This window comes from Sus scrofa, chromosome 10 (assembly GCF_000003025.6).
Source record: "Sus scrofa isolate TJ Tabasco breed Duroc chromosome 10, Sscrofa11.1, whole genome shotgun sequence".
NCBI lineage: Eukaryota > Metazoa > Chordata > Mammalia > Artiodactyla > Suidae > Sus > Sus scrofa.
The window spans coordinates 24163431-24185656 of record NC_010452.4 but is presented as its reverse complement, the minus strand read 5'-3'; the positions used below and the strand labels follow the sequence as shown (position 1 = coordinate 24185656).

Below are 22226 nucleotides of genomic sequence, written 5' to 3'. Positions count from 1 at the left end.
GAGTCACGATAGTGAGCATGGGGACGGAAGAGGAGCTGGGCTTCTCACGTGTGGCCCTGTGCCTGGTGCAGCTCTGCTCAGCCAAGCAGAGGCAGGACTGGTAGGAGGAGCCCAGACTCAGTGGTCAGAGGTCAGAGGTTACGCCTCACATCCCAAGAGAGATGCTCAGTGCTTCGTGGGTGAGGTGGACAAACACCAAACCCGCCAGGCCTGCCCCCTGGCCTGTGAACCGTCAGCAGCAATGGCCAGCCACTCCAAGACCAATAGATTGTCACTCCCGTGGCATGGATCTTCCTTCCCCAAGGCCACTGTGCCCAGCGGCTGGCTGATGGGACAGGCACTGGGTTGCTGGCCAAGCTTGGGTCCCAGGCTCCTTCCTGGCTTTGATGGTTCACCAGCCACACAGCCTCAGTGGGCACAGAGCCTGTAAGCCTTCCTCTCCTTTATCCGTGTTCTTTTGGTCCCACCGTCAGCAAGTGGAAGTTCCCAAGCTGGGGATCTCTGGATCCTCAACCCGCTGCGCCAGGCTGGGGATTGAACTCGAGCCACAGCAGCCACCCAAGCCACTGCAGAGGCAATGCTGGATCCTTAACCCTTGGCAACTCCTCTGTTTTTTTTCTTAATGTCTTGTTCATACCTCATTGCACCTGCCAATCATGGATTTTTTTTCTAGCATGTTTTTATGGAAACATAAAACACGTACAGAAAAGTAGACAAAACATAGAGTTTCCCAAATTCTCACAAAGTGAACAAGAAGTAGAGCGTCGCCACCTCCACTTCCTCCCCGCGGCTTGTCTCGTCTGTGTTACATTATATGCTTAAAGTCCTACAAGTGTGTGTACCTTAGGGCCATACCTGCGGCATATGGAGGTTCCCAGACCAGGGGTCAGATCAGTGCCGCAGCTGCCAGCCAATGCCACCGCCACCACCATGCCAGATCTGAGCCTACACCACAGCTCCTGGCAACACCCGATCCTTAACCCACTGAGCGAGGCCAGGGATCGAACCCGCCTCCTCATGGACACTATGTTGCGTTCTTCACCCACTGAGCCACCACGGGAACGCCATGCTTTCTTTCGTCTTTATGTTTGTGCGATTCAGACTTTGTCCGTAGCTTTTTTTTTTTTTTTTAACCTTTCACCAGCATATAGTGTCACGTTGAATGAATACGCCGTAATTTATTTATCGTTTCACCGTTAATGGACCTTTTGAGTTGTTTTCAGTTGGGGGAGATTACAAACAATGCTTTTCCAAATATTTTGGGAGTTCCCGTCGTGGCTCAGTGGTTAGCGAATCCGACTAGGAACCATGAGGTTGAGGGTTCGATCTCTGGCCTTGCTCAGTGGGTTAAGGTTCCGGCATTGCCGTGAGCTGTGGTGTAGGTTGCAGACTTGGCTTGGATCCCTCGTTGCTGTGGCTCTGGCATAGGCCAGTGGCTACAACTCCGATTAGACCCCTAGCCTGGGAATCTCCATATGCCACAGGAGCAGCCCTAGAAAAGACAAAAAAAAAAAAAAAAAAAAAAAAATCAAGTATTTTGGACGATCTGCAGGGCCCTCCATGATTTCACTTCTGTTGGGGAAGTGCTGAGGAGGGGAATTGCAGGGATGTGGACAATGAAGTTTCCATTTCTTCACCTGTCAGTAGAGGCGATCCTACCTAATTTGGCGTTTCTACGAGGATTCACCACAAAAGTTAGAAGAAGGTCTGAAGGTGGTTTGCAAACAGTCAGCATTTACTCAAGGGCTCGCCCGCCACTGTCACCGTCACTGCTGGAGTCCCTCGATCTGGGCGCCGTCATATCCTAGGACTCATCCTGTCTATATCCTGCAGGGCAGGTTTCTCTCCCTCGGGACTCTGACCCTTCCCGTCCTTGGCCTGACTTACCCCCGACGTGGATGGACTCCTCAACACTCAGGCCCTTTTTGGCTGTACTTATCTGCTTAGCTTATTTCTTACGAGGTCCTTCTCAGCATCACCCCCCTCCGTTCTCACACTTGGGCTCCCCAAGTTTCCTTCCCCCTCCCCCGCCCTCCTGCAGGCTAACCTCAGCACACCCGCCCCTCCCCCAGGCTGCTGTGCCTTGGCCACGGTGGGGGACATCCTGTGACCTCAGCCAGGCCCTTGAGGCTGCCGGAGAAACCTCTGCACGTCCCTCTCTGACGCCACAAGTTAGTCGTTCTCCGGGAGCCCTCCTGCCCCAGCTCTCTTCATCCTCAGCGGGTGACCCAGCATCACGTTGCACTGAGAAACCTGAAGCCTTCAGGTGAGAACACCTCCACGTTGCCCTGCTGCCACCTGACATCTTAGACGGCGGCTCCCCTCTTCGTTCCCATCTCCAGGAAGATGTGGCTCCTCAGCCCCGGGGCCCCGCCTGCCTTTCCTCCTGGAAAGCCTCTCTTCTCTTGGTCAATCTCTCTCTGTCTCTGTCTCCATCTCTGTCTCTGCCTGTCTGTCTCTCTCTGTCTCTGTCTGTATCTCTGTCTCCCACCTCCTCCCTCCCCACAGCTCTCTCTCCAGCCCCTCCCCCTCTCCTGTCCATCACAGCAAAATCGCAGGCAGCTGCGTCTGTCCCCTGGCTCTGCGCCCCCCACCCCCCAACTCCGGGCACCGTCATGTCACCACGGCAGGACAGCCTGGGGAGGTGTGGGAGCACCTTCTGTGGCTAGTGCAGGGGGCCCTGCGCTTCCTCCGCTGGCTCCCTTTTCTCACGCCTGCCCTGGTGCCCAGATGCTGCTCTGTTCAGGATCTGCCTGGACCCACCCAGCTGGCAAGGCAGCAGCTACCCTCCTTTGCCCGCTGGCTCCCTGGGGCCTAGGTCTCCATTCCGAGTCTAGACCATCTGCTGGCCTGTCAGGCTCCTCAAGTGTCTCACACTCAGCCAGTCCAAAAATAAATCCCCCCTTAACCCCAGCCTGCCCCCCTCCCAGAGCACCGGGGCTGCCTAACCTCTCCAGCTGCGTCCCCAGTTCTCTTGGGGACAGAACCTTGACGCTTCTGCCTCTCCTTCTGTCCACTCCCCTGTCACTCAGGTCACTCATCAGTGAGCAGGATGCCTGCCCCTGCCCCCCTTTCTGCCTGTGGCTCTGTCCTCCCTCACAGCTGCTGGAGTCTTGTTATAAAACAAAAGTGTGACCCTGCCACAGACCTGTGCCAGGGCCTGCAGCGGGTTCCACATCCAGCGTCCGCTCCTCCTCGGCAGGGCTGGGGGATGCTCACCCACCCCACCTGGCTAATCCTTCTCCCTGGAGGCTGGCTCAAGGGACAGCCAGGCCGTCCTGTTCTCCAGGCCAGTCCTCCATGTCCACCAAGCCCCCCTGCAGCCCCCTGCCCCACGTTTCCCCACGGGACTCCATGTTCCCCTGCCGGGTTTCCCCAAACATCTTGGGGGCAAGGCAGACTCTCCCAGTCCCCCCGCCCCAGAAGCGGCCGCAGAGCCTGGCTCCGTAAACATCTGAACGTTGAATGAATATGGGGTGAATAATTTGCAAATGCCATTCTTATCATTCTTGACTGGCTCTGCAGAAGTTATCAATTCATCTATACTCTGTGGACACTGTTGGAAAATAGGACCTTGTCCAAACCCTCAAGTGGAGGGAGGTTTGGCAGTGGTTCCTTTTTTCCAGTTTCTGTGAAGAGCCAATGAAACGAGCGCTCAGGCCAGTGCCGGGCCTCCGCGCTGAGAGAGGCTGCAGCCCCTGCGAAGTCATTCCGGGCAGAACGAGTCTCGGGGACCCACTCTCACCTGTTCCACTTTCTCTCCTTGTCTGGAGGAGCCAGGCCAGCGCCCACCTCTGATCGCAGTCGGTTCCTTAGAGCATCTCCTGGATGCCTGGTGGACAAGGCTGCCCTCAGTCCATTTAGCTGGTACCAAGTGTCCCCAAGATGGGTTATGGCGCCTACCTTAGTGGCAGGGTCTCTTGCACGTGCCTGTCCCTGCATATGTTATTTAGCAAAACGTGGCTCAATAAGTATTTGTGGCTCGTACTGCCCCGGGATGCCGAAGCCTCCAGTGAGCCAAAGGGCAGAGTGCTTTCAGGTGGGCCAGACACTGTTCCCTCCCGGCCCTGGAACCCTGCCTGAAAGGCAGGAGGATAGAGTGGTTCTATTTCCTCAAAAAATAATATTTAATTTATAATTGTAATATAAAAATTCATTATAGACAATATCAATACATAGGGGGAAATAACCAATGGTTATCTGTCTTATTAGCAAAAGGTATCAGCCATTGTCATCTTTCTTTTCTTTTTTTTTTGGTCTTTTTGCCTTTTCTAGGGCCACACCCACAGCATGTGGAGGTTCCCAGGCTAGGGGTCAAATTGGAGCTGCTGCTGCTGTCCTACGCCACAGCCACAGCTATGCCAGATCCTTAACCCACTGAGCGAGGCCAGGGATCGAATCCGCCACCTCATGGTTCCTAGTTGGATTTGGTTCCACTGCGCTATGACTGGAACTCCTCTTTTTTTTTTTTTTTTTTTTTTTCTTTGCCTGCATCCATGTCTCCTGCTCCCTATGCTTATTTGCTCGTCATATCACAGTAGCTACTTCCCACGTCACTAGAAGTTCTTCCTAAACCGCGTTTTCAGGGGCGTCCTATGCATTGTATGGCTGGGTCCAGCCATTTGCCTATATTTGGACATGGATGTGGTTTCCACAAATATACTTTCCAAGTTCCAAGCGGATCCCCAGACACAGGCTCCTACCCTTGGCCTTTGGCACTGGTCCCCAGAGAGACTGAGCCAAACACGATGATAAACAGACCCGTTGACACGCTGTTCCCAGCTGAGCCTCAGGCCAGATGGGCAAAACAGAGCTCGGCGAGGCAAGCAGAGTCTCCCTGGACCCGGAGGGAAGGGGCGGGTGGTCACTCCCAGCCAGGGGTGTGAGGCCACACGTGCTGTTGCTCCAGGCTGGAGCTCCGAATGTTGGCATGTCTGTTGGGTCAGCCCTCCACCCCCAGGCTGTGCATCCATGGGTGCCTGATGGAGCAGCTACCTCTGGCTTTCCTGGTCCTGGGAGGAAAGAGTTGTTCCTGCTTAAAAAGAGAATCCGGGAGTTCCCATCATGGCTCAGTGGTTAACGAATCCGACTAGGAACCATGAGGTTGCGGGTTTGATCCCTGGCCTTGCTCAGTGGGTTAAGGATCCGGCATTGCTGTGAGCTGTAGTGTAGGTTGCAGATGTGGCTTGGATCCCGCGTTGCTGCGGCTCTGGTGTAGGCCGGTGGCTACAGCTCCAATTAGACTCCTAGCCTGGGAACCTCCACATGCCGCGGGAAGCGGCCCTAGAAAAGGCAAAAAGACCAAAAAAAAAAAAAAAAAAAAGAGAGAGAGAGAGAGAGAGAATCCAGGCTGCAGCCTTGGAAAAGCTCAGGTGTGGGAAGGGTGTGAAGGTTCGCTGGTCCATCCTCCTGCTTCTGAGGCTCTGCTCCAAAGGCCCAGAAGTACTGGTGCCCTCCCCCCAGAGATGCAGAGGGGAGGGTGTGTCAGCCCCATGGCCCTGGGTGCGCTGTCCTGGGATGCCTGTGGCCCTGGCTGGTCCAGGCTCCATGAGGGAACCTAACACGGCTGTCCTGTCTGGGTTTCTGAGCTCCCGAACACATGGCCTTTCTCCTCCCGCCGGCCCTGCAGTATGGACAGGATAGACAGGCTTCAGCCTTCCTCACAGACAAAGGAAATGGGGCTTAGGGAGCTCGCCCAGCTGGTGACTGGACTGTCTCAAACTCCTCCTTCCGCCTCCGGGTTAACAGAAAAAGAATCTGGGAGCTCTTTGGTGACCTAGCAGTTAAGAACTTGGCATGGTCACCACTGTGGCTCAGGTTCAGTCCCTGGCCTGGAGACTTCTGCATGCCACAGGCACAGCCAAAACAAACAAACAAACAACAGAAAAAGAATCTGTCCCTCAGTTTCCCTTCTGGCCTCCCTGAATTGGGGGTGCACCTGCTCCCCAACCCTCCCCCGCCCCCCCCCCCGCCGTCGCCTCCAGGGCAGGCACTGGGGCTGTCTGGCCACAGCAAACCTGACCCTGTCTCTGTCTTGCAATCGGAGGCAGGCTCTGGCCTGGCCCCCCGACCCCAGGGGGTCTCTGGTGGCTTCTGCCCACACAGATGGAGGCCTTGATCGCCCACCCCCCGAGGTTCTCCTCCAGCCCGGTGACACTGCATCACTAAGGGTCTTTATGGAGTACATGAATCCCGATGATTTAGGGCTTCTATTGCTCATCACAGACAGGAATAAACAGGGAGGTGGGGCCACCCTGAATCTGCACCATCCAGGACAGTGACCCCGCCCCACGAGGGCCCTGAGACAGGCTCTGAGTGAGGTTCATTACAGACCCCTGAGACTCAGCAGGAAGAAAGAGTGTAAAATGTCTCCAGAGTTCCCATTGTGGTGCAGCAGAAACGAATCTGACGAGGAACCATGAGGTGGCGGGTTCGATCCCTGGCCTCGCTCAGTGGGTTAAGGATCCAGCATGGCTGTAGCTGTGGCATAGGTTGGCAGCTGCAGCTCCGATTTGACCCCTAGGCTGTGGCCCTAAAAAGCAAAAAAAAAAAAAAAAAAAAAAGACCTCTTTTAATTATCGTTACCTTTTTTATTGAGATATAATTCACATGCCATGAAATTCACCCCTTCCAATTGTGCAATTCAGCATTTTTTTAAAAGTAATTCACAAAGTTGTGCAACCAATTCAGCTATCCAATTCCAGGATATTTTCTTCTTTTTTTCTTTTCTTTTTGCTTTTTAGGGCCATACTCGTGGCATTTGGAGGTTCCCAGACTAGTGGTCCAATTGGAGCTACAGCCACCAGCCTACACCACAGCCACTGCAACGGCAGATCCAAGTCACACGTCTACAACCTACAGCACAGCTCACAGCAATGCTGGAGGCTTAACCCACTGAGCGAGGCCAGGGATCGAACCCACCACCTCACGGTTCCTAGTTGGATTCGTTTCCGCTGCGCCACAATAGGCTCTCCCCAGGATATTTTCATCACCGCCAAAATAAACCCCACACCCACTAGCAGCTCCCTGCCCCCCAGGCCCTGGCAGCCGTTCATCCACTCTCTGCCTCTGTGGTTGTCCTGTTCAGACGTTTGGCATAAATGGAATCACACAGTGCGTGGCCTTTGGAGTCTGGGTCCTTCCACTGGTCGTGTTTTCAAAGTTCGTCCATGTTAGAGCATGCACTTCATTTTTTTTTATGGCTGAATAATACTAATTTGAATGGGAGCTCCACATTGTGTCTCTCCATTCAGCTGTGGATGGATATTTGGGTCATTTCCAACTTTTGCCCATCATGAATAACGCTGGTCAGACTGGGATGGTGGGCTCAGCCTGCGGGGGGTGGGGTGGTGGGGGAAAGAGAGCATCTGGCAGAAGGGGAGGGGCTGGTTCCTATGATCTTGGGGACAGAGACTCTGGGGACAGGGCCAGAAGGGGCTTGTTACTATCACCCTGGGGACAGGACCAGGAGGGGCTTGTCCCTGGGGACAGAGACCCCGGGGACAGAGCCAGGAGGGCCTTGTTGCTGTGACCCTGGAGACAGAGCCAGCTTAGAAAAAAAACCAAAGGCTTGGCTTTCTCAGGAAGAACTGAGCTGTCCCTGGCCCCACGTGGTGGGGACTTTGAAACACAGAAACGTAGTAGGTCTGGCTGAAACATTTTCATTTCATCCCAGCAAATATTTAAATGCAAAGGACTCTGCCAGGCCAGGTGCTGGGGATGGAAACAGAGGGCTGGTCCTCCACCCCCAGGCCGTGGGGACAGGGCGGAGAGAGCTGAAGGGCATGTGGAGGGGCTGTGCCTGAGGGCCCCCCAGAGGCCCATGGGCTGCATGTTTACCATGGGCCACGAGAAGAAACTCCTATTATTACCATTTGGGGTAAGAAGTTGGTATAGTAGCTCTTCTTACAAAGTTTCTTTTTTCTTTCTTTTTTTTTTTTTGTCTTTTTTTGCCATTTCTTGGGCCGCTCCTGCGGCATATGGAGGTTCCCAGGCTAGGGGGTCCAATCGGAGCTGTAGCCACCAGCCTTCACCAGAGCCACAGCAACGCCAGATCCAAGCCAAGTCTGCAACCTACACCACAGCTCACAGCAACGCTGGATCCTTAACCCACTGAGCAAGGCCAGGGATCGAACCCGCAACCTCATGATTCCTAGTCGGATTCGTTAACCACTGAGCCACAATGGGAACTCCAACAAAGTTTCTGTCTTTTAGTGGTCGCACTGATTTTTTTGGTGCATGAAACCATGTACCTGGAATTTGCCTCAGAATAATCCGGGGGTGGGAGGAACACAGGTGGGGTGGCGTCACTGACTGGGCGCCCAGAGGTCGCCATGCTCCAGTTTTGTGCACCTGCAGTTCCCTTAATAAAAAGTTAAAAAGGAGGAAGGAGGGAGAAAGAGATGGATGAGGGAAGTTGAGCATCTGGGGACGCCAGAGCCGGGGTTGGGGGGTGGACACAGGACACCCTGGATGGCAGGAACGGCACCCAAATGCAGCCGGGCACAGGGTGGCCTGAGTGCAGGCAGGAGGGGACGGGCTCAGACATGGGCTCCAGCCAGGTCACCAAGAGCTGCATGCCAGCTGAGAGGTCTGGGCTTCATCCCGAAATGACCAGGTGACATTGCCGAGGAGGTGGCTCTGGCTGCAGCCTGTAGGGGGCCTGGAGAGAGAAGAAGGACAGGGGACCAGCTCAGCCCAGCACAGCGTTGCAGTGGGTGGTGTGAGGCGTGTCAGGACGTGGGTGAGATGGTGCCACCGTCCTGAGCCCACCCCGAGGATGCTGGAGGTCTTCGCTCATGCCTCCCTTTTCGGCCCAGGACTGGCTCCAGAATCTTTAGGACCCAGTGCGATACTGCAGCCTGGGGCCCTGCTCAGGAATCACTTAGCCTCGCAAGGTGGTGACACAGAGCCTGAGGCCACACGGGCAGAGTGAGTCCAGGCCTCCATCCAGCATGGGCGGGCAGGACGGGGGGGAGACTAAGAGGACGGCGTGTCCCTCTGGCCACCCCTGGGACCTGGCGCTCGGGGACAAAGGCTTCTTCCATCTAAGTAGCTTCCCAATGTTTTCCAGACTTGCCGCCGTGTCTGCCTGGGACGGGGTGCGGGAGCCCAGGGCCAGCCGGGCACTTTGGGGAGCTGGGTGCCAAAGGGACTTGTTTGTTTCTACAAAAGGGGTTTTCAGTTTCTCCAAAAATGGGGTTTGCTACAAGCTGCCCAGTGTGAGTCACCAGACCCGTCGGCCAAAGACTTGGGTCTGTGGCGGAGGCTTCGGAGCCAGCCGAGCAGATTCTAGTGACCCTTCAGCCCTGGGGTGGCGCCTTCACGGCCACTGGACTCCCCGCATGGGGCTGGCCAGTGCAGGCCCTGTACAGCCGTGACCACATGGCTCCAGGAGGGAAATGCAGGCCCTCGGGGACAGCAGTCGGGCCCTTCCCTTCTTGCCCTGCTTCTTGTGGTCCCTGGGGACCCCCGGCAGCAGGCAAGAGCCACAGCTCTGCCGCAGTGGCCGCCTTCCCCTGGTTAACATTTCAGGTCTCTTCCCAAAAAGTCAAGGGCAAACTTTGGGGAAACGTCCAGTGTGGGGGCCCAGCCGTCCAAGTCTGCACATCACCCACTTTTCCAGACGGCAATTGCCCTCCATCCCAGGGAATAGACCGGGGGCAAAGCAGATGCAGAGGTGACCGAGTCTCACACTGGACAGCATGAGTGTCTCATGTCCCAGGTTCGCCCCCCCAACCCCCAACTCTGAGGTCATCCTGGGAGGTGAAGGCGAACAGCGGCATCTGTTTACATTGGAGTCGGAGGCGGGGTCCGAGCCCCTGCGGTCCTTCTGCACAGCCCTAATATCTATCCCTGGGCTCTGCCGACTCTGTTATCACTGGAACAGAGCCAAGCTGGGCTCCGCAGCAAGTCCCGCCCAGTGGCTGCGCAAAGGGGTGTCACCACCCCTTTCTCTGACCCCGTCCTCTCCCTCCTCCCTGCCGTTGGCCTTAGGGGTCTTGGTTTTTCCTTTTGTTTTTGTTTTTTTCCTTTTTTTGCATGAAACTGAACTATTTAAAGACAAATTTCTTTTTTTCTCTTTCTTTTTAGGGCCACATATGGAGGTTCCCAGGCTAGGGGTCATATCTGAGCTATAGCTGCAGCCTACACCACAGCCACAGCAAAGCAGGCTGAGCCACATCTGCAACCTGCACCGCAGCTCACAGCAACTCCGGATCCCTAACCCACTGAGCGAGGCCAGGGATCGAACCTGCATCCTCATGGACACTAGTCAGGTTCATTAAGCCCTGAGCCACAATGGGAACTCTTCCTTTTTTTTTTTTTTTTTTTCATGGAACAACTTTTGCTTTTTTCCTGATTACAGAAGTAATTCCGGGTAATTCGGGTAGCTCCCTGGTGGTGTAGTGGTTAGGACAGGGCGCTTTCACTGCTGCAGCCCAGGTTCAGTCCCTGGGCTGGGAACCAAGATCCCATATCATACCCCTGCACCTTTCGGCAAAAAAAAAACAAAAACAGATATTGGTTTTAGGGGAAAAGTTCATATCATCTTCCAAAATAAAACCCAGCTGAATTAAAGATCTGAGCTGGGGCCTCTGCAGGGTAAGGATTTACCAGGAAAAAGGGGAAAGCGCTTTCTAGGCTCCCAGGACCAAGGAGCCACCAGCGCCTCTCAGGAAAGGGAGTGAGTGGGTGGACCTGTTTGCTGGCAAGTCCCAACGCGCAGCAGGAAGGCTGTCCTGGGCGGGCAGGCCAGTGAGAAGGCAGTTGCAGGGAGAGGTGACAGCCTGGCCCAGAGGAGCAGGGGAGGCTGGGAGAAGTGGGTGTGTAGCTATGGACTCGCCTGCCTGTAGATGCGGGTAAAGCTGTCTTGTGAAAAGGAGACTGAGCTCACAGCTTCCCCCCAAATCCCCTGGGAGGGGTAGAGGGGTCCAGGCTGCCTCCCACCCCCTTCTCACCAGGGCTTCTGATTTGAGCCATGGACTTGGGGGACCCATCCACCCAGATGGGTAGGCGAGACGGTGGGCAGAGAGGAGGAGTTTTGGGGTGCTTTGGGGCTCAAAAGCTGAGACATTCATAAACAGTTGGATTCTAGGGTCTGAACCTCCATCCTGGGGTCTGGCCCAGAAGTACAGCGTCAAGAGACATCAGAACAGAGACCTGGAGTTCCCATCCTGGCGCAGTGGAAACAAATCCAACTAGGAACCATGAGGTTGTGGGTTCGATCCCTGGCCTCGCTCAGTGGGTTAAGGATCTGGCATTGCCGTGAGCTGTGGTGTAGGTTGCAGATGTGGCTCGGATCTGGCGTTGCTATGGCTGTGTCATAGACTGGTGGCTACAGCTCCGATTGGACCCCTAGCCTGGGAACCTCCATATGCTGTGGGTGTGGCCGTAAAAAGACCAAAAAAAAAAAAAAAAAAAAAAAGAACAAAGACCCAACCCTTGACACCAGAGCAGGTGAGGGCACCCCAGCTTCCCCTCCCTCTAGTGTCCTCCCTCTTCAGGCAGGACAGTGGGCACCTTGCCTTCCCAGATTTGTGGTCCCCTAGCCAGGCCAGAGCCTCCCCTCCCAGCATCAGGCACAGGCTCAGGTGGGCTGCCCCAGGTGACTGTGACAGCCTGGTGCCTCTGGACAAGACAAGTTCTCAGGTGTGGATCAGCACTCACACAGGGCTGGGAGCAGGGAGGGCCTCCCAGGGGACATAGTCCTGCCTGGTGTTCCCATGGGGACTGTTTGTGGATGGCACACTTGGTGACAGGCACTGACTCTGCAGGGGCCCTTGTGCTGGGAGCTGCAGGGGTCGGAGCATTGCAGGTCTCAGAGCACATGCGCTGCCCCACAGCCAGCGCCAACTCCATTTCCAGCTCCTGTTTCTTTTCTTTTCTTTTCTTTTTTGCCTTTTCTAGGGCCACTCCTGCAGCATATGGAGGTTCCCAGGCTAGGGGTCCAATCAGAGCTGTAGCCACCGGCCTATGCCACAGCCGCGGAAACATGGGATCCGAGCGCATCTGCAACCTACACCACAGCTCATGGCAACACCGGATCCTTAACCCACTGAGCAAGGCCAGGGATCGAACCTGCAACCTCATGGTTCCTAGTCAGATTCGTTAACCACTGCGCCACGACGGGAACTCCTAGCCCCTGTTTCTTGAGGGACTAACTAGACCCAGTTTCAGGCAGGAGCGAGGGGATGTCGAAGCCCCTGCCACCTCTTTCCCTGTGGCCTCTCCAGGCCACCACTCAGGTCTCGGTTTCCTCTGAGCCCACTTGGAGCTCAGAGCTGTGGGGGGGGACCCCTGACTTGTCCTGCAAGGGACCAGTGGGGACCGTCAATGGCTTCCACACTGGGGACTCGAAAGGGTCGGGGAGGGCACAGGGTGACCTGGGGAGGACCAGACCAGGGAGCTTCCGGGGGCACTCTGTCCCTGAACCATGCCTGGGCCGGAACTGAGGAGCTCCATGTGGGGAAGACTGAGAGGGGGCTTTTCAGGGGGATGCAGTGACTCTGAGGCCAGCCTGAGGGTCTGTCAGCTGAAGGAGAGGGGACGACCTCTGCCACGTGACTAGGATGTCAGCCCGTGGCCTCGTCCCCCCCCCCCCCTGTGGGGTTCTGTATCCTAAGGAGAGGCGAGGGTGCAAGAGGCGGGGCCCTGGGGCATTTGGGCCCTTGTGGGTGCCCCGTGCCAGCCATCACCATTGGTGGGTGAGCGCCCCCTCTACCCTGCCTGCATCATCAGGGGACTGGCTGGGGTTGGGGAAGATTTCCCAGCTTCCTGCTCCGCCCAGCGGGCTCCAGGGTTTGGGACCCGGCCACTTCCCTTTTCATGGAAAAGTACAAAACGCAGGTCTCGTGACTATGGGCCATGTGCTTAATCTCACCCAGGGAAACGACGCTGAGATTCCGAGTGAGGGATCAGGCACCTCGAGGCGGGGACAAGCCCGAGACGAGCCCTCCTGCCTGTCTTCATGGCAGAAGCACCTCCCAGGAGAGCCCCCAGCACGTGGCTGGCTGCCTCCTGCCCCAGCCCCCTGGTCTGAGTCTTGGCTCCACCACACACAGCTGCACAAGGAGCTCATCGGGGGGCCGGGCCAGGGGCAGCACCACGGGTGGCCCTAGCCCTTGGCAAGCTCTCATTTTCAGGGACATCCTGATAGACAGGCATTTCCTCTCCTGCTTTGGCAGTGAAAGTGGTGCAATTTTCTCTTCCCTGTTTCTTGCCCAATCAGACCAGGCTTCCAGAGGACGTGGCAGGTGGCCCGAGGTGGGGAGAGAGGCTGCGTCTGGACCAACCCAAGACGTTTCGCGGGGACCCACCCCCAGAGCGACTGCATGAGGCCACGGCCCTGGAGGAGTGGGGGCCAGAGGCACTCTGACCTGGACCCCGACTGCTAGGTCCCTGGCACACATCATAGGTCCTTAGAGGCGTTCTGAGGTTACCCTTTCCATACCCCTGGCTCCATGAGGAGCAGCCCAACCCCAAAGCTTTTCCCAAAGGAAAAACCTATTGCTGCTGCGTCTCCTCCAGCAGCCGGCGGACCTTCGCTGCATGGAGAGTCCTAGTTCCATCCCCCGAAACCCTCCTAGTCCCGGGGCCCGGAGACAGGACCGCAGGCAGAAAGTCACCTCTGGAGGTCACCAGGATGCACACCCAGTTCTAGAGGCAGAAGTCTCCGACGAGCCAGGAGGCAGCTCTGCTTTGTGCCGAGGAGCTTGGCTCCGTGGAAATCCCAGCCCTGGGAGGCCGCGGGCTGCTTCTCCTTTTAAGGCAACATCTGAGCTCTCAGCTGCCTGCGCTGCGAGGCCCCAGCCCCACTCATTCCTGGCTATTTGGAGGAAAGGATGATTAATCAGCACCCGTTCCCCGCCCCCCCCAAGCCTGTTTTTCATTAGGTTCTTTTTAAAGGGCTGGTGCACCCCCTCTGGAGCAGGCGAGCCCCTAGGATTCAGGGTGGGGGGGGCTCTGGGCATGAGGAAATGCCTGATGAGGACAAGGGGGAGGGGCTGGACCAGGAGAGGCTTGGAAAGTGGGAGAACGGTCCTGAAGGGGGCTGGGCTGGGGGAGGAGGAGCTGCAGATGGCGCCTCTGCCTTCAGCAGGGAAGTGGGGGGGAGTGCTCCGTGGACTGGGGGCCCGCTGGTGCGCTGGGCTGAAATGCGGGTTCTCTGAACACTGGGCAAGGTCAGCTGAGTGGCAGCAGTGGGGGCCGTGCGCAGTGTGCATAGCAGGTCGAGAGAGCGAAGGGGTAGGGTGGGCCTGCCTGCCCTCTGCCTGCAGCCAGGGCTGTGGTCCCAGGTCCCAGAGTGGACAGGGGACGGAGTCTGGTGGAAGCCTTCTTAGCCTGGTGGGCTGGAGGTGGGGGGTAGGGGCAGGGCTGCCCTGGCCAGACTGAGGGCAGGTCTTTTCCCATCAAGGCAGTCCCCTCCCCTCCTGCCCAGCCCCAGAGGATGCTCTGAAAAGTTGATACCATCAGGTTCCTTGGTCCCATCTCACCCTAACGAAGCACTGGAACAGTGGACGGGTTACACATTTCTTAAAGTGAAAGTACCTTGCATGCTGGTTAAAAAAGAGTGCCCAACTCACTCTACAATAGTCTTTATACCCCACAAACTGAGTGGAGACCCAGCTTGATCTTCTGCTGGGTCTTGGGCAGGATAACTTATTTGCATGGGGAACAGGTTACACGTGGTGGCGGGTTGAGGCATGGGCAACATTGCTTCTCCAGCAGGGAGTGAGCAGCCCAGGCTGGTCAAGGTGGTGGAAGGGCCATCACAAGGAGACCCGGCCAGAGACTTTGGGGTTTCATCTTTTTTTTTTTTTTTTGTCTTTTTGCCTTTTCTAGGGCCGCTCCCATGGCATATGGAGGTTCCCAGGCTAGGGGTCCAATCAGAGCCATAGCCGCCAGCCTACACCAGAGCCACAGCAATACTAGATCCGAGCCACGTCTGTGACCTACACCACAGCTCACGGCAACGCCGGATCCTCAACCCACTGAGCAAGGCCAGGGACCGAACCCACATCCGCATGGTTCCTAGTCGGATTTGTTAACCACTGCGCCACGACGGGAAGCCCTGGGGTTTCATCTCTTTGAAGGGGACTTGAAGACAATAACAGGGACATACCCGGTTCTGGGGACCAGAGTGGGAGGTCCCCACCCTGTGCCCATCACTCCGGCCCCATGAGTCCCCAGCGTGGCCCGGCCCACGGGAGGGGGAAGGGGTGCACCCTGAGGCTCTGTCTCAGCAGGGCCCGTGCTCCTTGGCTGCCTGATGGGACTCGCACAGAGGAGCTGAGGACCCCCGCAGCTAAATAAACCCTGGGGCTGGTCCCCACCTATGCTCTCGTCCCAGGTACACACTGTTGCTGCAGGGCCAGCCAGTAGCCCACTCCCTCCAGGAGGCGGTGGGTGAGGAAGGGCCACGCTGGCCAAGCGTGGGCTTCTGTCCCCATTACCCTGCTCACCTTCCAGGGGTCAGGCCATCTCATCCTGTTCAGAACCTTCAGAAGGACAGGGCAGCCTCCCTGGGGGCCCAACTGGTCTGGGGTCCATCAGAGTCCGACTGCTAGATCTAGGGTCTCATCTTAGGCAATTCAGCTGCATTGGTGGCTCCCAGGCTAAGTTGCAGATTTTGCCTTGAATTTTGGCCTCTAGCTCAGCACAGTGACACGCCCCCCCCCCCGGCCCCCAGCAATCTCAGCACAGGGTGCAGCACCCACTCCCAGTCCCAGCAGAGCGATCCTGAAGTCGGCTCCCCTGGCAGACCCCAGCCTCCTCACAGAGAGGGCAGGTCCTTAGCAAAGTGCTTACTGAAAAATAAGGAAAAGCACGTGGCTTTTTCAAAAAGCATGCATTTGCGAAGTTCCTGCTGTGGCTCAGTGGTTAATGAATCCAACTGGGAACCACGAGGTTGCTGATTCGATCCCTGGCCTTGCTCAGTGGGTTAAGGATCCGGCATTGTTGTGAGCTGTGGTGTAGGTTGCAGACGCAGCTTGGATCTGGCATGGCTGTGGCTGTGGTATAGGCCAGCAGCTACAGCTTCGATTCGACCCCTAGCCTGGGAATCTCCATATGCCACGGGAGTGGTCCAAAAAATGGCAAAAAAAAAAGCATGCACTTGGCGTAAAGGCAACATCTTTATTCTCTTAGGTCTGCCTTCCTTCTTCATTGTTGGCTCTGTCTTTTTTCTGTGAAGTGAGGATGGTAGAGAGAAGGTCTAATCACCCCCAGTTGGTAAAATAAAATGTAAGCAGTCCTTTGCTGGTACCTCCAAACTTTTCCTTTGAAAAGGTATTGGCTATAAAAGCCCAGTATCTGAGAGCTGCTGCCATACCCCGGGGGCCAGGGCAGGGCTGTGCACAGACAGCAAGAAAACCCATGTTTTTTTTTTCTGTTGTTGTTGTCTTTTTGCCATTTATTGGGCCACTCTCGCGGCATATGGAGTTCCCAGGCTAGGGGTCCAGTTGGAGCTATAGCCACCAGCCTATGCCAGAGCCACAGCAACGCAGGATCCGAGCCACGTCTGCAACCTACACCACAGCTCACGGCAGTACCAGATCCCCAAACCCACTGAGCAAGGGCAGGGACCGAACCCGCAACCTCATGGTTCCTAGTTGGATTCGTTAACCACTGAGCCATGACGGGAACTCCAAACCCGTGGTTTTTTTGTTGTTGTTTTGTTTGCTTTTCAGGGCCGCACCCTTGGCATATGGAGGTTTCTAGGCTAGGGGTCTAATTGGAGCTGTAGACACCGGCCTACACCACAGCTCGTGGCAACGCCGATCCTTAACCCACTGAGCAAGGCCAGGGACTGAACCCGCAACCTCATGGTTCCTATCTGATTCGTTTCCATTGTGCCACGACGGGAACTCCGAAAACCCATGTTTTAATGAATGTTGTAAAAGATCAAACACAATGCAAAAAAAAAAAAAAAAAGATGAAAGAAAATTCAAAATTTTCAACGGAGTGTTAGGGATGTTTCCTTTTGCCTCTTTTCCATCAAGACTCAGCGGGGGTATTTCCCCTCTTGGCGAAGTGGTCATTGAATCCGACTAGGAACCATGAGGTTGCGGGTTCGTTCCCTGGCCTTGCTTAGTGGGCTAAGGATTCAGCATTGCTGTGAGCTGTGCTGTGGGTTAAGGATTCAGCATTGCTGTGAGCTGTGCTGTGGGCTAAGGATTCAGCATTGCTGTGAGCTGTGCTGTGGGCTAAGGATTCAGCATTGCTGTGAGCTGTGCTGTGGGTTGCAGATGTGGCTCGGATCTGGCATTGCTGTGGCTGTGGCATAGGCCGGTGGCTACAGATCCGATTGGACCCCAGCCTGGGAACCTCCATATGCTGCGGGAGCGGCTCAAGAAAAGGCAAAAGGACAAAAAAAAAGGACTCAGCGGGGACCTCCTTCCTCCTCACCCACAACAGAGGAAGGACATTTGGGGTCTGAGAATCTTCTGGGGAGGAGCAGCCACAGCCCCTGCCCCAGGTTCCTGGGGCCTAAGGACCCTGAGGGTCTGCAAGTCTCCCCACAGCTCACCTTGCCACCCACCCACCCCACCCTCCAACCCCGGGCCCGTCCTGAGGTTCCAGGAGGTCACCTAAGTGCCCCCAAGTCCATTCTGTCTCCCTCCACAGCCAGCTCTTCATGTTTATTTTTCTTTTCTGAATTCTCAGGAGGGCAAGCAAGGCGAGACCAAGGCAGACGCCAAGAACGGAGAGGAGAGGTGCAGAGATGCCAGCAAGAAGCCCCTGGGCCCCCGACGGGACTCAGACCTGGCGAAGGAGCCAAGAAAGGGCGTCTTGAAGAAAAGCTTCTCGAGAGACAAGGAGGAAGCCGATGGCAAAAGTACAGAGAGGCCCAAGGAGGAGAAACTCATCAGGGGCCTTGAGAAGGGACGGGTCAGGGCCGCCGTGGACAGGAAGGAGGCCGGGAAGGAAGGGCGGGCACAGGAGGGGACAGCCGCCCCCAGGAAGGACGAGGAGAGGCAGGGGCGTGACAGGAGCCCCGGTGCAAGCAGGGACAAAGGCAAGAAAGGAGAGGAGAAGAAGGAGGCCAGCAGGAGAGAGGAGGTGGCGAAGGTGAAGGGGCGTGGGAAGGATGCGGACGCCCGGACCGAGGGCCAGGAGGTGGCGAGAGGGACAGACGCCCGGACAGAGCGCCAGGAGGTGAAGAGACGGAGTGGGGACACGGGCGCCAGGACGGAGGAGGAGAAGGCCAAAAAGGAGGAGCCCCCGCATGCAAAGGCACCCCGAGAGGAGAGCAAGACCCCAGCACCGGAGCCCCCAGCCCCCGGGGCACCCCCAAAGCCGGCTGACGTGCCTGCCCAGGCCGGGGAGGAAGCGGCCCCCAGCATCTTTGACGAGCCCCTGGAGCGGGTGAGGAACAACGACCCGGAGGTGACCGAGGTCAATGTCAACAACTCAGACTGCATCACCACCGAAATCCTGGTGCGCTTCGCCGAGGCGCTGGAGTTCAACACCGCCGTCAAGGTCTTCGCCTTGGCCAACACGCGGGCCGACGACCACGTGGCCTTCGCCATCGCCATCATGCTCAAGGCCAACAAGACCATCACCAGCCTGAACCTGGACTCCAACCACATCACGAGCAAGGGCATCCTGGCCATCTTCCGGGCGCTCCTCCAGAACAGCTCGCTGACCGAGCTCCGCTTCCACAACCAGCGCCACATCTGCGGCGGCAAGACGGAGATGGAGATGGCCAAGCTGCTCAAGGAGAATACCACGCTGCTCAAGCTGGGCTACCACTTTGAGCTGGCCGGGCCCCGCATGACCGTCACCAACCTGCTCAGCCGCAACATGGACCGGCAGCGGCAGAAGCGGCTGCAGGAGCAGCGGCAGGCGCAGGAGGCCCGCGGGGAGAAGGCGCTGCTGCAGGTGCCCAAGGCTGGGGCCCCCGCCAAAGGCTCCCCGAAACCCTCCCCGCAGCCATCCCCCAAGGCCGCCCCCAAGAACTCTCCAGGGAAAGGGGGTGCCCCAGCTGCGCCCCCCCCACCCCCGCCACCCCTGGCCCCCCCACTCATCATGGAGAACCTGAAGAACTCGCTCTCACCAGCCACCCAGCGGAAGATGGGCGACAGGCTTCTCCCTGCCCAGGAGAAGAACTCCCGGGACCAGCTGCTGGCCGCCATCCGCTCCAGCAACCTCAAGCAGCTCAAGAAGGTCAGCAGCTGGGGGCTCAGCAGGGGGCCCGACTGGGAACGGGGGGGGGGGGGGAGAACCTGCCTCATCTCAGCCGCCTGCGCCCCAGGCTGGCCACCCCTGGGTTCCAGGAAACCCGTTTCTCCCAGAAATGGTGGAGCAGCTTCAGGCTCTCCAGGTCTTCCCTCACCCGTTCCCCAAACAAAAATGGTCTTTGTGTCCCTAACTCCCTCTCAGGACCAGTTTATCCCAAAGATCCCAGGAGATCCTGCTTCTAAGGCTCTGCCTCCCCGGGTGGCAGAGTCGTGGTCCTCAGCCTGGCCGGGCTCCATCTCCACCACCTCGCCAGTAATGCCAGGGTCATTTAATGGCATCCAGTTTTTGAAAAGGGAACAGGCATCCTCTGTCGACACCGCATTTGTTCGGGAGACCAGAGGGACGGGAGGTGAGAGGAATTCCAGGGGCCCCTGCCCGGCGACCTCCTCTAAACCGTCTCTGCTTTGCCCCAACAGGTACAGGTGCCCAAGCTACTTCAGTAGGATCCCACCGCAGGCGCCGACCGCCCCCGCCACGCCCGCCCAGGCCCCGCCTCCCAGGGCCGCACAGACCCCGCCCACCGCGCCGGCTGACCTGCTCTGCCTGGGAGAGCTGGAGGCCTGGGCCAGCTCTGCGAAGGATGCTCTCCTCGCTTTCTTTTCCTTGTCTCTGAGGCTCTCCTCAAATGTCTTTTAAGCCTGGAGCTGAGGTTTCTGGACAAGAAGAGTCCTTTTAGCACGTGACCGAGAAGAGGGCCCGCCTGGGGCCTATGTGGCTGGCTGGCAAGCTGCCAAAGGCCTGGGATCCGGGAAAGGTGTCCCCCAGGGACCATGCGACCCCCCCGGCCCCACTGCCCTCCAGGGCCAGGATTCAGGCCTCTGAGGAGCCCATGGGGCAAGGCTGCTGGGCTGGTGGGTCTCTGCGAGGGGCAGGGGCCCTAGGGGAGAGGGAGGAGGGGCTGAGGATACCCCCAGCCCGCTCTGGGCTAATGAGAGGCCATGGCAGGGGCACCGGGCCTGGTGGGGAGTGGGCTCCAGATGGGAGGAGAGGATAGACAGCGGCTGGACCTGAAGGTTTGAGGCCAAAGCAGACATTTCCTCACACCCACCTGCTGTTGTATAAATGGCTGTGTATCTGTTTTTCCATGAGATTTTGATAATATATACAAGCCTTTAGCTGTGAGTGGCCATGCCCACTTCTGTGATGTCCCGAAGGTCCCGAGGCTCACCTGTGCTCCCTGGAGGGCTCTGGAAACTCAGGTTCCCTGCCATGACACCGTGAGCTGGCCACAACACAAGCTTCCATTAGCCATAGAGAGCACAGCTTGGGGGAAAGACTGAAACAGAGGGGCTGGCTCCCCGCCGACCTGGCTGTCCAGGCCCGGGCCTCAGCCCAGCTGTCTGGGGTCAGCAGGAAGGCAGAGCTGCTGTCGGGGCAGCAGGCAGAGTGGAGCACAGGCCGCTAGAATAGCTCTATTAGGCATGTTGGGACTGCTCCATCTGTAACTGGTCCTAACTGCGGGCTGGGGTCCTGCTCCTCTCAGCAGCCCTAAATCCTGAAGGCAGAGAAATGAAAGGACCACCAGGAACAGGGGCCACATCACACGCATGCGCCCCGTCAGCCCTGGTCCCTGATTTCACTCCCTGCCCCTGCGCCCTCCACCGCGAATACATCAAAGGCATCTTTCTGGCTTGACTGGCTCAAAGGGCCCCATCTTAGAGCTCCAACAGGCCCTGTCGCTTTAGGACGCGGCATGCTTAAATCAAGATTGGTGGACTGTGGGACTTCCTGTTGTGGCTCAGCGATAAGGAACCCAGCTAGTATCCATGAGGCTGCGGTTGGATCCCTGGCCTGGCTCAGTGGGTTAAGGATCCAGAGTGGCTGTGGCTGTGGTGAAGGCCAGCGGCTACAGCTCCAGTTTGTCCCCTAGCCTAGGAACCTCCATACGCCGAGGGTGAGGCCCCCCCCCCAAAAAAAACAGGCCGAAAAAAAAAGATTGTCCTACTGAAAACCACCCTGGGCTGTTCCCAGGCAGCAAGGGGCACCGCCCTCCGCTGCCGCCCCTCCCCGGTGGGCTCCGCCCTTCCATGACGTCATCCCTTTTGAGCCAGGGGCGGGGCGCAGCGCCACCTGGCGGACACCGCGACCCCCGGCCTCCAGAGCGCGGCTTTCGGAGCCTGGATTGTGGGCAGCAGGACCCCAGGTGGCCTTCCCCGCGGGGAGGCCTGGGGGCAGGTCGTCCTGGAGCCACGGGCTTTTAGTGATCAGCTGAATTAAGAGGAGAGTTCGCCTGGCAAAGCAAATGACTTGACAGCTGATAGATCTGGATTCAAAGCCAGGTTTCCTGTGGACCTGGGCCAGGAGGCTACCCAGGGCCCTCCAGCGGCAGCAGCCGGCTCCCCTGCCTCGCCCGGGACCGCAGGAAAAGTGTCCTCCCCCACCCGCCCGTCTGGGCTGGCACTCAAGCCCTGGAGGAGCCCAGGCTGCGGGGCCAACTGTCCCCACTTCCTGTCGCAGGAGGTCCGTGCAGTGCGGGGGCAGGGGCCTGGGCTGGGGTCGGGGTGGGGGTGGGGTTCTGGATCAAGGCCACTCTGATGGCTCCTCTAAGAAACATCAAGATCTGCTGGGAGTTCACTCCAGCTCAGGGAGTTCACTCCAGCTCAGCGAGTTCAGGATCTGGCGTTGTCACTGCGGTGGCTCTGATTACAGCTGTAGCTCAGGGTGGATCCAGGAACTTCCGCATGCCCGGGTGTGGCCAAAAAAAAAAACAACAAAACCAAAGGCGAGTCACCCACCAAAATCATCCAGCCTAGTGGGCTGCCCTGTCTGTGTTGAGGGGAAGGGGTGTTGTTGCCTGAGACAGGCACCTGACCTGGGAAGGGGTCCCCCTCTGCCCCCTTGCCCCCTGCTGGCGTATACCTGCCCTCTCTGGCTGGGCACCCCCTCCCAGCCCGTGGCCTCCTCCAGGCCTCTCTCCCCCTCCTTTCTCCCACAGGCCGGGCCTCACTTTCCCAGCAGCCTCCATTCTCCCCAGCTCCTGGCCT

At 57.5% G+C, this 22226-nt stretch overlaps 1 protein-coding gene and 1 long non-coding RNA gene across 2 annotated transcripts in view; one reads left to right on the top strand and one right to left on the bottom strand.

Moving 5' to 3' along the window:
- Positions 1–20364, top strand: part of LMOD1 (leiomodin 1) — a 29531-nt gene extending 9167 nt beyond the window's left edge. Inside the window, exons 2-3 of the mRNA XM_021064524.1 lie at positions 17665–19167; positions 19659–20364. Coding sequence (XP_020920183.1) covers positions 17665–19167; positions 19659–19685 — 1530 coding nt within the window. The 3' untranslated portion in view covers positions 19686–20364. The remainder of the gene's footprint in view (positions 1–17664; positions 19168–19658) is intronic.
- On the bottom strand, positions 6191–14842 carry LOC110255662. Its single transcript, XR_002336279.1, has 3 exons — positions 13626–14842; positions 8253–8662; positions 6191–6532 (listed from the first exon to the last, which is right to left on the bottom strand). It is a non-coding gene; the product is annotated as an uncharacterized LOC110255662 (long non-coding RNA).